This window comes from Pantherophis guttatus, chromosome 1 (genome assembly GCF_059756535.1).
Source record: "Pantherophis guttatus breed Tessera chromosome 1, ASM5975653v1, whole genome shotgun sequence".
NCBI classification, from domain to species: domain Eukaryota; kingdom Metazoa; phylum Chordata; class Lepidosauria; order Squamata; family Colubridae; genus Pantherophis; species Pantherophis guttatus.
In genome coordinates, this window is record NC_142063.1 from 277,381,778 (window position 1) to 277,395,317 (window position 13,540).

The 13,540-nt window shown below is 34.9% G+C and overlaps 1 protein-coding gene across 9 annotated transcripts in view; it reads right to left on the reverse strand.

Annotated features, from left to right (window-relative positions):
• Positions 1-3,930: 3,930 nt before the first annotated feature.
• ARID4B (AT-rich interaction domain 4B) overlaps positions 3,931-13,540 on the reverse strand; it is an 88,151-nt gene continuing 78,541 nt past the window's right edge. For 8 of the 9 annotated variants that reach the window (XM_087882962.1, XM_034428312.3, XM_034428311.3 and 5 more), the window contains 4 exons: positions 9,521-9,631; positions 8,811-9,026; positions 7,491-7,637; positions 3,931-5,678 (listed from right to left, as the gene is read on the reverse strand). In XM_087882962.1, the coding sequence (XP_087739088.1) occupies positions 5,548-5,678; positions 7,491-7,637; positions 8,811-9,026; positions 9,521-9,631 (605 nt within the window). In that variant the 3' untranslated portion in view covers positions 3,931-5,547. Of the gene's footprint in view, positions 5,679-7,490; positions 7,638-8,810; positions 9,027-9,210; positions 9,286-9,520; positions 9,632-13,540 lie in introns of all 9 variants that reach the window. The other variant, XR_015731455.1, reaches the window with a different exon arrangement.

A 13,540-nucleotide genomic window follows, 5' to 3' on the forward strand; every position in this document is an offset into this window, starting at 1 on the left:
TTTACAATATTTGGTTTTGCTTTGACTTGCTTTTTTTATATTTTGCTTTTCCAGCCCTGTTGTTGTTGTTGTTTTTCCTTTAATAAGTTGGGTTTTTACTTGATAGCTGCTCAGAATGGTTTTGGAGTCAAGCAGTCTCTAAATAAAATTTTAAATATTTAAGCAAACCAGTAATGAGCTGAAGGGTCGAATCATGTTTATTTAACTATGGTTTACTGAATAAGCTATAGTAGGCTGGCAGCTATAAGCACTGATGCACTGCAGGAGTGGATAATCCTAAACATGGGTATGCTATCCAATATAGTAGTAATTGAAGTTCTGTTACTAATATAGGAGGGCCAGTTTGGTGTAAGCATCAGGTTATAATTTGGGAGGCCATGAATTCTAGTCCTGCCTTGGGCATAAAGCCAACTGGGAGATCTTGGGCCAGTCACTTCCTCTCAGCCCTAGGAAGAGGCAATGGCAACTATTTCTGAGAAACCTTGCCAAGAAAACTGCAGGGACTTGCCCAGACAGTCTCTGACAACTGGATATGACAGAAAAAAAAACACCACAAATATATGTGCAGTTTACTTACTGATGTACAAGGCTCCTAGACCATCAAGCCTAGCTGTTCTTAATTAACAGGTGGATTGAGCTGCCTAGGGAAAACAGTGTGCTGAGTTTAATGTTGTTCAGAATGACGGCTGTTTTACAGCAAGGAGATTGAACTGGATTCCAACCCAGCCTATCTCTAGAATAGATCATAACATTAGGAGTGAATCACTTTATGGTAGTATTTCTCAATCTTGATAAATTTTAAGATGCATGGATTTTATCTCCCAGAATTCCCCAGCAATCCTGTTTGTAGGGGAAATCTGGAAGCTTAAATTTACATATCTTAAAATTGCCAAGATCGGGAAACCTTGTATCAAGGGTTTGCCTTTAGATGACTACCTCTTTCTAATTATAAAATAAAGCCATGCATTCGAACCAGCATATTTTTTTTTTCAAAAACAATTTTTTAAAAAAATGTAAATTAGGGTGACATATCATATTTTGCTCCTGGATAAATGCAAGGGTCTGCCATCACTGTTTATTAAGACTTGATTTCTCCATATATTTCAGTGGACTGTTTTCATTTCCTCTTGTAGAGACAAATTATAGATTTCTGTCCCGGAAGTTTGAGTTCGAAAAACGAGGTAAGAGCACTCTAGTATTTATGTCTTCTATGTAGTATACAAGCGTTTAATTACGGTAGTATTTCGACCACAAGGCTGAAGCGTTCCGTTTTTGTCTCCCCGTCGCCGGGGTTGTACGTCATAGCGAGCTAATAAGACTCGATTGAAAAAGAAGTTGTGCGCGCTCTGCTGGGTGTCTTATTCGGAAATGCTAGATGGTAGCAAAGGGACTCTTAAGAACAAAAGGCAGGAAAGGAGAGAACTACGGTACATTTACTTAGTCCGGTGTTTTAAATACGTCAGTAAAACCGTGACCCCAAAATGCTTAACTAGTCTTTCCGCTATACCAATTGTGAATCCCTTGTTACTCATTCACTGATTAAGTGCCATCAAATAATTGTCGGTTATTTTTTTTCATTTATAGTTCAAAAATACATCTGTATCTTTCAAACTTAGGGAACTTTATAACCCCTATATTAACAAACGTACGGATATTAAACTGAAAGGGAAAGATAGCAAGGTATATCCATATTGTATGTTCTCATCAATTTTACAGCATAAGGTTGACCAATCAAGTCTTTTTAAATATTTTCTCAGGGACCAATAAACACACACAAAATGATAGTTTGAATTAATCTTGATTTATATTCTTTTAAACCCAACCATTGATTTTTTTTATTGACTTGTTTTTGTAAATATTTATCCAGTTTTTGTAAATATTACTCTTTACTCCAGTTTTTGTAAATCTTAATATCTACTTGAATGGTTTTTAAACATTTATAAATATTGTAGATTTAAAAGCATCAATTTCCCATAACCTGAGAGTTTTAGATGATGCATCTTGCTTACATTGCAAATTTAAAAGGTACTTGATTGAATATATTGCTATATTTCAGGCAATCAAATTATCTCTTACAACAGTGCAAATAAGTTTAAATCTTGATTGGTTATAACCTGATTCAAGTGTTATACCTCAGCTTCCACAGGATTTAAAAACTAGAGTTCTAATTTTCAAACTAGGATTGTCCCATATAAGAAGAAATATGCTTTCATTTCTACATTTTTACGGTAAGTATGTTTTGCATCACCTAATGCAGGAAATGCAGTAAAGCTATGTATGGCTAATTACAGATTCAGACTCCAAGATTTGGAAAGCAAGGGGCTACCTGGAATACACCCTTTAGGAATATAGTTTGGACTGTTTCAAGAGAAGGAAGTGCAAGGTCCTGGCTGGGCATCACCAAGCCTTACTGAAGTACAGCTTCAGTGCTGCTGGGATATGCTGGGCTTCCCTGGTGAGGTAAAAAGATTAAATTGCAACCAGTTTTTTTTTAAATATACCACTTAAATTTAATTCTTGTCCTTGGAAAGTATTGCAAGCTTATAAATGGAGTTTAATATGGTGGTTACATGGCAACTTTTAAACTCTTCACAAGTGAGTTTTTTTTACATTTGTAAAGCTCCTTTTTTGCATTTGCAACCAGAAAGCTCAACCGACCAGTTAATCAAAATTTGATTTATTGTTAGTCCCAAGACCAAAACCCCATTTAGAGCCACATTGGTTTAATATTTTATGAGAGATTAGTGCCAAATTGCTTTCCACATTATATTTATTGTTAAATCTATAAATTATATTATGTAGAAATGAATTCTGCTTATTTCCTATTGTTTTTTTATTGGAAACAATATTTTAAGAAGCTAACACAGCTTTCTAAGGATTGGTCATAAGAGCACTTTGTAGCAAGTATCCTTTTCAAGCAGAATACAACATTTCATGTGTAAAACACCCAGATAGATGCGGAATTGTTTGTGAATGCACCAGAATTAAAATTAGTTTTGCTAATACCTGGGACATTGAATACAACCTAATTATTTTTGGTAAACTGCAATCTCAGCTCATGTGAACAAGTTTGAAAAAGTAACAGATCTCTTCCAAATTGTTTGGAAAAGACGCAGTCAGACAGCCCCGTTATGGTTTACTGATGAACAATGTCCTGGTGCACACTGCTTAAAATATAGGTTCGCTTCATCTGCAAGTAGGCAACATTAATAATAAATTATAGATAGCTCTATCAGTGGATTGTTTAGCAGATCCAAATCATGTCCTCTGCTTTGTTCCTCAGAAGGAAAGCCAAAGAAAAAAATGCAAATATATTGCATCTTATTTGAGGCATTTGTTCCAAAGAATTCCAAACCTTTCTTTGGACAAAAGAGTTTACAAAATAGGTAACTACCACAAAACAGAATGGTCTGCTCTTTTTTCTTATTTTGTATATCATGAGGACCAGTACAATGTCTGCAAAATTTGGAGCAGTATTAAGTGATACTAATTTCTAATTAGATCAATTATGGATTATTGGGGATTTTTTTCTTTTTATATAGTTGCAACTTCCTCTCTTGGAATGGGAGGGAATATTTAAAGGTGCTTACCCAAATTAAGATGACAGAAATCTCTGCAGGTATGAGGGAGTTTGAAAGGTTTACAGCCTACCTAAGGGCTTGGGTTCTTGTTACCTTGTTCACTAATCAATGTTTACACATTCCCCTTTGGGCCCTTTTGATATTAGGAACTCCTAATAATTTATAGAGGTAGGAAAGATAATTTAAGGCTGAAATCTAACTGAATTTTAAACTTGATCAAAAAGAACATTTATGTTGCCCCAATAACAAACGTTATTATGACCAACAAATGAACAACACTGGATTTATAGCTGAAACTGCTGAATATGCTGAAATGTCTTAATTAAACTGTTAGAAACAGAATCCAGTATTCACAAACTATGGCATTTTATTTCAGAGGCCTTTGCTTACATTTGTACAATATATTACATAATTCCATTGTCTGCAGAACCTAATATATATTTTATAGCTTTTCTTTATATGCCTTTCCTTCAATGTTTGTCAACAATTTTTACAGTCCTGTACATATCTGAAGAGTTTGAAACCATTTTCAATAAAATCAGTTACCTTTAAACACACACTACTAAGACTGAAAAGGCTTTTCTTAGAAAAGTCAAATGTAAAGATTCGGACACTCTAGCATCTACAAACAGAATGTTTGAAATTCTTACATGTTGTATTGCCAGAAAAAGAAAAAAAGAAAAACATGCCAGCCCCCATAAGCCCAGCCAAAAGAAGTACACAGAACTACAATTAAAACAGTAAAACAATCTGTACAGTAAAGTACTGTGTATTAACAGTGCCAGGTATTAAATAGCTCGAATGAACACTCCCGCAATATACAAATGTCTTACAAAGTTGTGTAATTAAATACAAGTGCCAAACGAGAGGGCATGGGTTCCATACAACATAAAGTCAATAGAAGTGAAAACAGCTGAGTTGATTTTGGATTTTATACAAGGCAATTAAAAAAAAATCATTTCAACCACTCAGTTAGCTATTTATATTATAAACAACTATCCCTTTGTGGCAATGTTCTTCTCAACAATGACTTAATATTAACACCCTTTACTCCTTCTTGAAGACCTCTCAATTGCAGCTCATAATAAAATAAGCATTACTAATGAAATATTTGTTGCTTTAACTGAAAAGAAACTTTTACAAGAAAACACAAAAATATAAGTGTTATAATTCATTATGAATAAATATACACTTTAAACTGGCTAAATACAATCTTTGTACATTAAGATTTAATACAGTTTGTTAGCCGTTTTCTTCCTTTTTCACAATGTGTTTTTATCAAAATTAAAAAAAATACTGATTCATAGAAAAATGGCAAAGTACAGTAGTTTCATTCCAATTCATGGGTTATCAAAAACCCATGATAACCTATTTTGCCTAATTCAAACCTGTAAACATTTGTCAGCCTTTTAAGCAGAATCCTTATATTTGGTTGTCAATCTGATGAGAAACATCCTGTTAACGGCAGGTTTGGAACTGAATTACCTGTGCTTGACTTGTACAGTTATAGTCACCATTAAGGCAACAGTTAAAAAACAATTATCTTGTAAAAATGAAAATAGGTTCATTTTTCCTAAAGAATGGAAAAATATCAAATGTTCCAGCTTTAACAAAATACCAGGGAATACGTGAACAGTAAGCCACTTTAATGTTTTAATTTGGCCTACCCAACAACTCACGCTTACCACATTGATTCTACTGGCAGTGAACAACTTCCATTTGCCACAGTGGAAGGCCTTCAATTCATTCAGCATACAATTCCCAGACAAGTTGGAAACAATTATTGCTTGAGGAAAAGCAGTCTGTTGTACTTTTTCTTCATAAAAGTGCACTTAAGTGCAAAGTTAGCTTGTCAAGATTTTTTTTAAATACAAAATAGTGCTTGTCTGAATTTTGTGCCACTGTGCAGTATAAAAAGTGGCTCTCAGCAGCCATTAAGTGCAAAGTGCTTCGGCAAGTCTTGCTGTCACCTGCACTCGACTGACATTCCATTCTGTGATGAATTGGACACGGGTGGGTCTGCTAAACTTAACATAACTGCTGCCGTAATGGTACTGGAGGAAGGCGACGAAGAAGAGGAGGATGTGGTAGCAGCACCTGCAATGATAGTAGTAAACAAATAAATTGTCCCGTCTGAATGTTTGCTACTGAAACTAAAATAGAGTGTGATTCATATACATATGTATATTTTAGAAAAGTAGTTGCTCAACCCTTGTAGTCTACAAAGTAACTGTAAGGACTTATGGCCTTGTAACTGTAAAATGTAACTTACGGCCACAATTGAGCCGAACATTTTCTGTTGTTAAGGGAGGCATTTATTAAATGAGTTTTGCCTCATTTTATGACATTTCTTGCCACAGTGGTTAAGTAACTCATTGCCATTGATAAGTTAATAACATGGTTGTTAAGTGAATCTGGCTTCCCCATTGACTGCTGGTTAAAAGGTTGCAAAAGGAGATCATGTGACCCTGGGACACAGCAATGGCCATAAGTATGAGTCAATTACCAAGCATCTGAATTTTGATGACATGATCATGGGGATGCTACAAAGGTCGTAAATATGAAAAACGGTCATAAGTCAATTTTTTCAGTACTGTTGTAACTTTGAATGGTCACTAAATGAACTGTTGTAAGTCAAGGACTAGCTGTAGTTATGCACAATTATGGACACTCTTATTCTGAATTAAGCTAAGAAAAGGGAAGACTTCACCCTTAATAATGCTAACTATCCCTATTTTTATAGTAGATCTCTGAGAATTCACTAAAATCTTGTAGTATTACATTGTTTATTTTAAAATAAGAAAAAAAATATGTGGGATGACCGAATTGCTTTTATATTTTTGAAGAAATCCAGATAATTTAGTGCTCCTTTATAAGTGCACTTCCAACTTAAAAGCAGTAAATCAGACAATTTATTTCTATAAAAAGCAATCATCAGAGTACTTTTTCTGAATTTAAAATTGCAGCATCAGGCAGATCCTTTGTTCAAATAATGCCCAAATACATACAAACTATGCCCCCAAGGCCTATGTATGTTTTCACTTGCTTTCAGAATTGAATATTCCTCAAATGCTTTGTTCATTGTTATCAGTCAATATGTAAAATAATGTTAAGGCCCTGCCATATTGAATACAGAGTTGGGATACATAGAAAGAAATTGGCTCAGTTCTAAACAAATGGCACTTAAGATGATGGTAAGTGTAACTTTTTCTTACACATGCCAGAAGTAATTATCAGAAATATAAGGATAAATACTAGAATGTGATAGTTTGTGGATATTATGAAAATTAGTTGCTGGTATTTAGATATTAGTTTGAACCGTGCCTGTAGTAGCTCCATTTTTAAGAAATCTATGCGTGAAGCAAAAAGTTGGCTAGTTTTTCCCACTCACCCCTCCAGAAATGGATGTTGTTGACTAAATAATTGTAATGAAATAACACTCTCTTTCTTCCAAACTCGCTTGCATCCCCCTCACCCACCAATACTAACAAAGTTAAAACTTAAGTCCACTTGTGGACCTTTGTTTTACTGTGTCTCTCCCTAGGAGAATTTTTAAAAATCCATTTGTATTTGCAGATTTTAAGCTTGAAAATAATAGGTGAGATAAAACAGAGGTGTTAATCCTTATTCTAGAGTCTAGAAGACACTAAAATTCTATAGATTCTATAAATCTAAAAACCCATATGGAACAACCAAGCCTGTTATGAAAACTCTTCTTACAAAAACATTTTCTTTTTTCAAACAAGAAATTTCAATTCAAAGTCATTAAATATAATCCTAACAATTGCAGAGTAATATTTTAAAAGACAATTAAGGGTGAAATTCTAAATTTAGGAATTCTATTTAGTCCCAGTAAAAAAAACAAAAAAGGGGAGGGGGAGAGGGGCATATTTCGGCCTAATCACTTACTTTCCCGCTCTTTTTTCTTCAAACGCTTTCTTCTTCTATCAATGGAAGCTACTTCAGATTTTAAAGACATGTAGTGTTTCCTGATTTCCTGAAGTTTTTCTTGAAGGATTGAAATGCGTTCTGCACTGGTCATATTTTCTAAGTCAGCTGGCAAATAAAGCAACTTTTATTAGCCCAAATCAAAATCCCAGTTCATTTTTATTTAGTGAAAGCAATACATATAAAGCATTATATTCAGCATCTCTCAACAATGGAATCCAATCTATGCCAGTTCCTCGGCCCCTTTGGAAAAAGCAATTCTTGACAAAATGAATAGATAACTGTTGCTCAGGCTTATAATATTTTTATTAGTCAGTGGAGGCCAATTTTCATAACTTATGTTTGTTCAATCCCTCAGAGCTAGTTACTTATACATAGAGTAATTACGACATTTATACCAGTATGTCAGTTAATTAACAATTACACATCTTGTGACTGAACTGTTTTTGTGAGCGAAAATTGAAAAAAACAGTAGGAAAGGCTATGATAAAGTGAAAACTTTTCCCATAAATAAACATGGTGGAAATAAAGCCAGTGTAATAATAAATGGAATATTTACTAAAAGATTCAATATGGAGTGCAGAATAAGATAAAAATATTCAAAATCCTTTTGGTTATTTAATTACTTATGGATAAAGGTTTAATGAATCCTTAGGGTTAAGTTTGGGACTAGGAATATTATGTGAGAATTCTGTTGTTTGTATGAAACTTAAGAAGGCTGTATGATGCAATGAAGAGTGTATAATGCAATGAAGGGTATGGATCTGAATGTTAATGTACAGGTACTTTTTCCTTAACCTGTTAAGAGTGAAACTTTGGGAGCTACGTGCCTTGTCATTTCAACTTGTCATTAGAGGAAGGAGGTGTTGGTGTTGGTTACAAAAAGGTTAACTGGAGCAATGAAACTTCTACAGCTCCACTGAAGTGCAAAGTGAAATGAAAAGTAATATAGGAATCCATGTGTGGATATGATAAAAATAATGATTTTCAATAATACAAATTTATGGAGAGGTATGGTGAACAGTGTAGGTATAAATTAGGTGTAATTAGATTTCCTTTAATCTCCTCTTCCCTTTAATTGAGCTTTTACTACTTCTTATACTTTTTAGAGCTTTGCATAGTAATGCTTTTTCATATAGTTTACTGACTGTATTTTACTTCATCATATGGAAATGAAAGGTTATGTCCATTCTTGAGAATTCAGCAGATTTGAATTCAAAACACTTGGTACACTTTCAGAATTCAGGAGAGGCAAACTCAGCCACAGGAAACTTTACTTACATAATTGGAAACTCCATTTGTAAAGTTTTGGCAAACGACTGTTCTGTTCTTTGAGATCGGAATCTTTTTCTCCATTTTTCCCACATTTTCCAGGAGACTGTATTCTAGCTGGAGCTTTTGTATGCTGAGATTTCACTCCTGTAGAAACTGATTTTGCTGTCTGAGATTTGGTAATACTTTCTCCAGCAGAAAGTTCTTCGCTATCACTACTGTTTGCTGAAAGAAGAAACAACAAATGAACTTCATAGGCTTAGATTGATAAACATTTCAGCGCTTCAAATACTTATATACAGTCACAAAAAGCATTATCTTGTCCTCCAATAAAATATATAATGGAATATTTTTATAGACAAATTAAAAACTTGTATTGTTTTTAGAGATAAGTAAGAATATGACTCACTTTGGGGGCACTGCACAGTTTCCTAAGGGTGGAAGCAATCTTTAAGCGGGGTTCAATTTAGAATGTTTTGGCAGGCTGAAAGAGGAAGGGGAAGTACTTTTAAAGGATCTTCAGTGCTTTGGGGGAGATCAGAGGGCTTCAGAGAGAAGGAACCAGCAAAAATTGCTTCCTCTCTATTCTGTCAATATAAATACACGGTATGAAACTTTTCTTTCTTCCTGACTTCAGAAGGATACTTTTGGATTCAGCTCATGATCTATTCATAAGTTTTAAGACCAAGTTTTACACTCCATCAATTTGCCATACTTACTACTTTTGTTCTTCTTTTTGTTGTTCACCACAGATGCTTTATGACTTCTTTTCTGCTTTTTCGAGGGACCACCACCCTGGCTATCTTTAAGTCTTTTCTGGCCTGTACAAGCTTTATTAACATAAAAAGAAGATATTTTTACATGAATATATCAGAAACACATTTTAATTTTTATCATTATATCATTTTGCCACAATCTACTATTTTGCAGTGATAACCTTTTTACAACCTAGTTGGAAACAATGCAACTGGCTTCAAAATGGCTGCAGCTTAACATAAAACCATTTTAAAATGTATTAATTAAATTTTTTAAAATAATCAGACAGCTTCATTAAGCTATCAGGAAACAGCGCAGTAACATTTTAAAAGGAAGTGAGAGAACAGAATTTTCAAAAATTCATAGTTAAAAATCAGTGGTGGGTTTCTATTGGTTTGCCCCGGTTCGGGCGAACCAGTAGTGGTGGCGTCAGAAGGCTCCACCCACCCACCCGGACATCATCACGGATGCTCTGCGCATGCGCAGAAGATTCTGCACATGCACAGAAGTGCTGCCTGCACGCTCCCAGTTCTGAACCGGTAGCAAAGGTAAGTGGTACCCACTACTGGTTAAAATCTTACTCATACTAAATAGGAAAGGATTATGAACCTCACATAATCTCTCTCAACCGAAGATTCTGGACTAGACATAAAGGCAGCCCCACATAGAAACCAATATACTAATCAGGCTTGAATGTAAACAGCATATGAACTAATTACATGGTCATTTTATTCTGGGAAGATATGTAATTGACATGTCATCTGAGGTGAATTAAGGCACTCCTGGCCATTGCCTCCTCCAGAGAAAGTTTGGGATACACACACACACACACACACTGAAACTCTTCATTTTCTCTCTGGGACAACATGACTTCATTCAGTACAGGAAGATCTACCAACTTTTTGAACTGTGACACCCTCCTCCCCTCCCTCCAATGAGCACCTCCATCTTGCCTGGATTCAATTTTAGTTTATTATCCTTCACTGAATCTACTTTTGACTGCAGTAGGCTTTCAGGATAACCAAACCCTTATTTGATAATGTTATAGGGATCATTTGGGGATTATTAGTATATTAATAGTACCCAGCTCCATATTTTACAGAAGAGAGCTATAAGGAGCTCCTTATATTTCCCCTTTCACACAGCAACTATCCCCAAATTACATAATTTGAAAGCTGTCTTAAGAGAGAAGAATAGAGCCACTTCAAAGCAATTCTTCATATTTTAGGAAGATAATTCTGGACAAGGGATGCAAATTACAGAAGCAGTAGAACAGTTCTTTGTTCCACTTTCTAGCTCACTCTCATTTCTACTTCTATCTTTTCCATTATCTCACCTTCACCAAAGGGTACTCTATGAACGGCTATGGGCCATCTGAGAATATCAGACCTTGTTAGAATAGGGGCTTTCACTAGATTTTAAGATCCCCCAGACACATCTCTGAAATCACCTCCAGGCAAGCCAAACAATATTTATCTAACTCACACTGTATGCCCTATCCTTGGATCATTACAGGCTGGAAAGTCAGAAGAAAATATCCTAGTTTGTATCTCCAATTATGATGTAGTTTTGTCACAAGAAAAATGGCATGTGGGAGCATTGTGCTTGGAGGATTGTAAGAAGTATTGTTGTGGAAGCAGAATTTGGAGTGGGATACGGGGAGCTTTACATTTGTCTTGTTTGTTAGTTTCTGCTTCTTTACAGGTCCAAATCACTAGTTTACAATCCCTACAATATGTCAAACAATGTGAAAAATTGAAATGCCCTGCATTATTTAAATTCTTCAAGAGTCATTTATTGTTAATATATTCATTCCTCCCTTACTTATTCGAGTTCAAATCAAAACTGTGGGAAGAAAAATAAAATTAGGTTTATTAAGTAGGTTTCCATCAATGTATTTTATACCGGCTGGAAACTTCAGTTCAAAAACTAGGCTTGATGATGAGCTTGTGATCAAATTGCATAGTCAATCCCCAGATCAGATAATAATATTGCCACTGTTATTGCAACAATCCAATAACAAGATTGGGAATTTTAAAGGGTTCTGCTTTATAAAATTTTGCTTTAAACAAAAGTGCTTTTTAAAATGAATCTGGCAGTATTAAATGGATCTATTACCAGTGATATTGGCAAATATATTATTAGACTGGTAGTAACCCATCTTTGGTTGGTAATAAAGTAGTATTGCTGAACGCTACTCATTTAAGTTTACAGTTGCCAACCAATTTGATCATTGTCCAAATATATTTAACAACATTTGATAGAATTCTTTTACTATCCTGCTATTTTCATAACAAAGCTTGCCCAGGTGTTATTAGATAAGTCTTCTTAGACTGATGGTAAGACTGATGTAGTGTCACATAACAACCATTTAAAATTATGATGACCCATAAAGCACTTTCTGGCATTGTAAAATATCCTCTGGGCACATGATCACATTTCAAGTGCTTGGCAACCTGCTCGTCTTTACAACTAGTTGCAGCATCCCACGATCACATGATTATGATTTGTGACTTTTTTGCCAGCAAAAACTGCCCTTTCGGAAGTATGGATTAGCACTTGCGACCATGGTATTTTCTTAATAGCTGCCAAATCAATAAAATGCAAACTAAGCACCTGCAAATTAAGTCCTAGGTAGATTGGATATGAATTGATCCTGTAAGACAAACAGCCAAAGATTCAAGGCAGGCAGATTTACATTAGTTTATGCTATAGTGCTAAACATCTGGGAAAAAGTCGTCTTTGAAATGTGGTTCATCCCTATTTGTGGCTTTAAGTGACTTAAGCTTGGATTCAATTCAATATTCAGGAGCAAACTGTGATGCAAATTTAATGATTCCCTAATTGACAAGTATCTATTCCTATGAATATTTAAAACTTATGAGAACAGAAGTAAAAGTAAGATGTAATGCACAAGGACATCTAACCAAAGAAATAGCAGTGAAAGAAACAGAGAGGCTGCTTTGTTACCTCCCACTACTAAGCCATTTTAAGCAACCAGATTTTCTATCCTAAGATGGGCCAATAACATGTCAACTCACTTTTATATGCTGACTATGTTGTAGTTTTGCCTTTGAATTCTGTTAAGACCTGTAAATTGATGTGCTATAAACTATTCCAAGTCTAAGAGTTGAGCATCCGAGTTACACAATTGGCAAACAGGAGAACACATCATCAAACAAGTCAAAAATTTTAAAAACTTAGGGCTGGCTTTCCAAACCTCTGGAGCCTGAAATGCCCAAGGGACTATGTATCCCAAAGAACACAGAGATCATCCTCAGCTATACAAGCTTTCTATTTTAACTGAGTTGCACAGTTTATCCAGCTGCTGTTAAATTATGCCCAGCTATTGTATGGGATTCAATTAGAGCTTTGTAGCAGGATGGTTAGTTAAACCTAAATTCTCAAGAAATGTTTTCCTTGTCCCTTGCTGTGTCCCAAATATAATGTTTCATTAAGAAGCAGAAGTATTTATAGGTTCTGGATTATCTTTAATTTTTGATTGAAATTGTTGCATAGCTCAGGTGGATTGGCCACTTTAATTAGCAAATGATTTTTATTCCTGCTGGAGAAAATATAATTATATGAAATTTCATTTCTGTGTTTTTTTCTGGGATGCTCTTTTGCCTTTGAGGTTACAGCATGCTAACTTAAGTTTGAAACAAAGGATTTTAGATATGGAAGGTCAATTGGACTATGCACTTGTCCCCATGATGCATTTATTAACAGCCAGTTTCTACATCTTAAATCAGTCAATTACTTGTACAAGATCACTTTCAAAATTCAAAAGAACCTTATCCCCGATCCATTTTAATGTTCTCCTCACAGCAGTATTGGAAGAGAAATATAGGAAAATCCCATTTAATACATGATGGAGTCCCTATAGTGCAGGTGTGATAGAATTACAGCCTATGTTTTGTTATACTGTCAGTTCTGTGCAGTAGAAATCTTTGTAGTTGTTTCCCCTCTCCTTTCTAAATCTG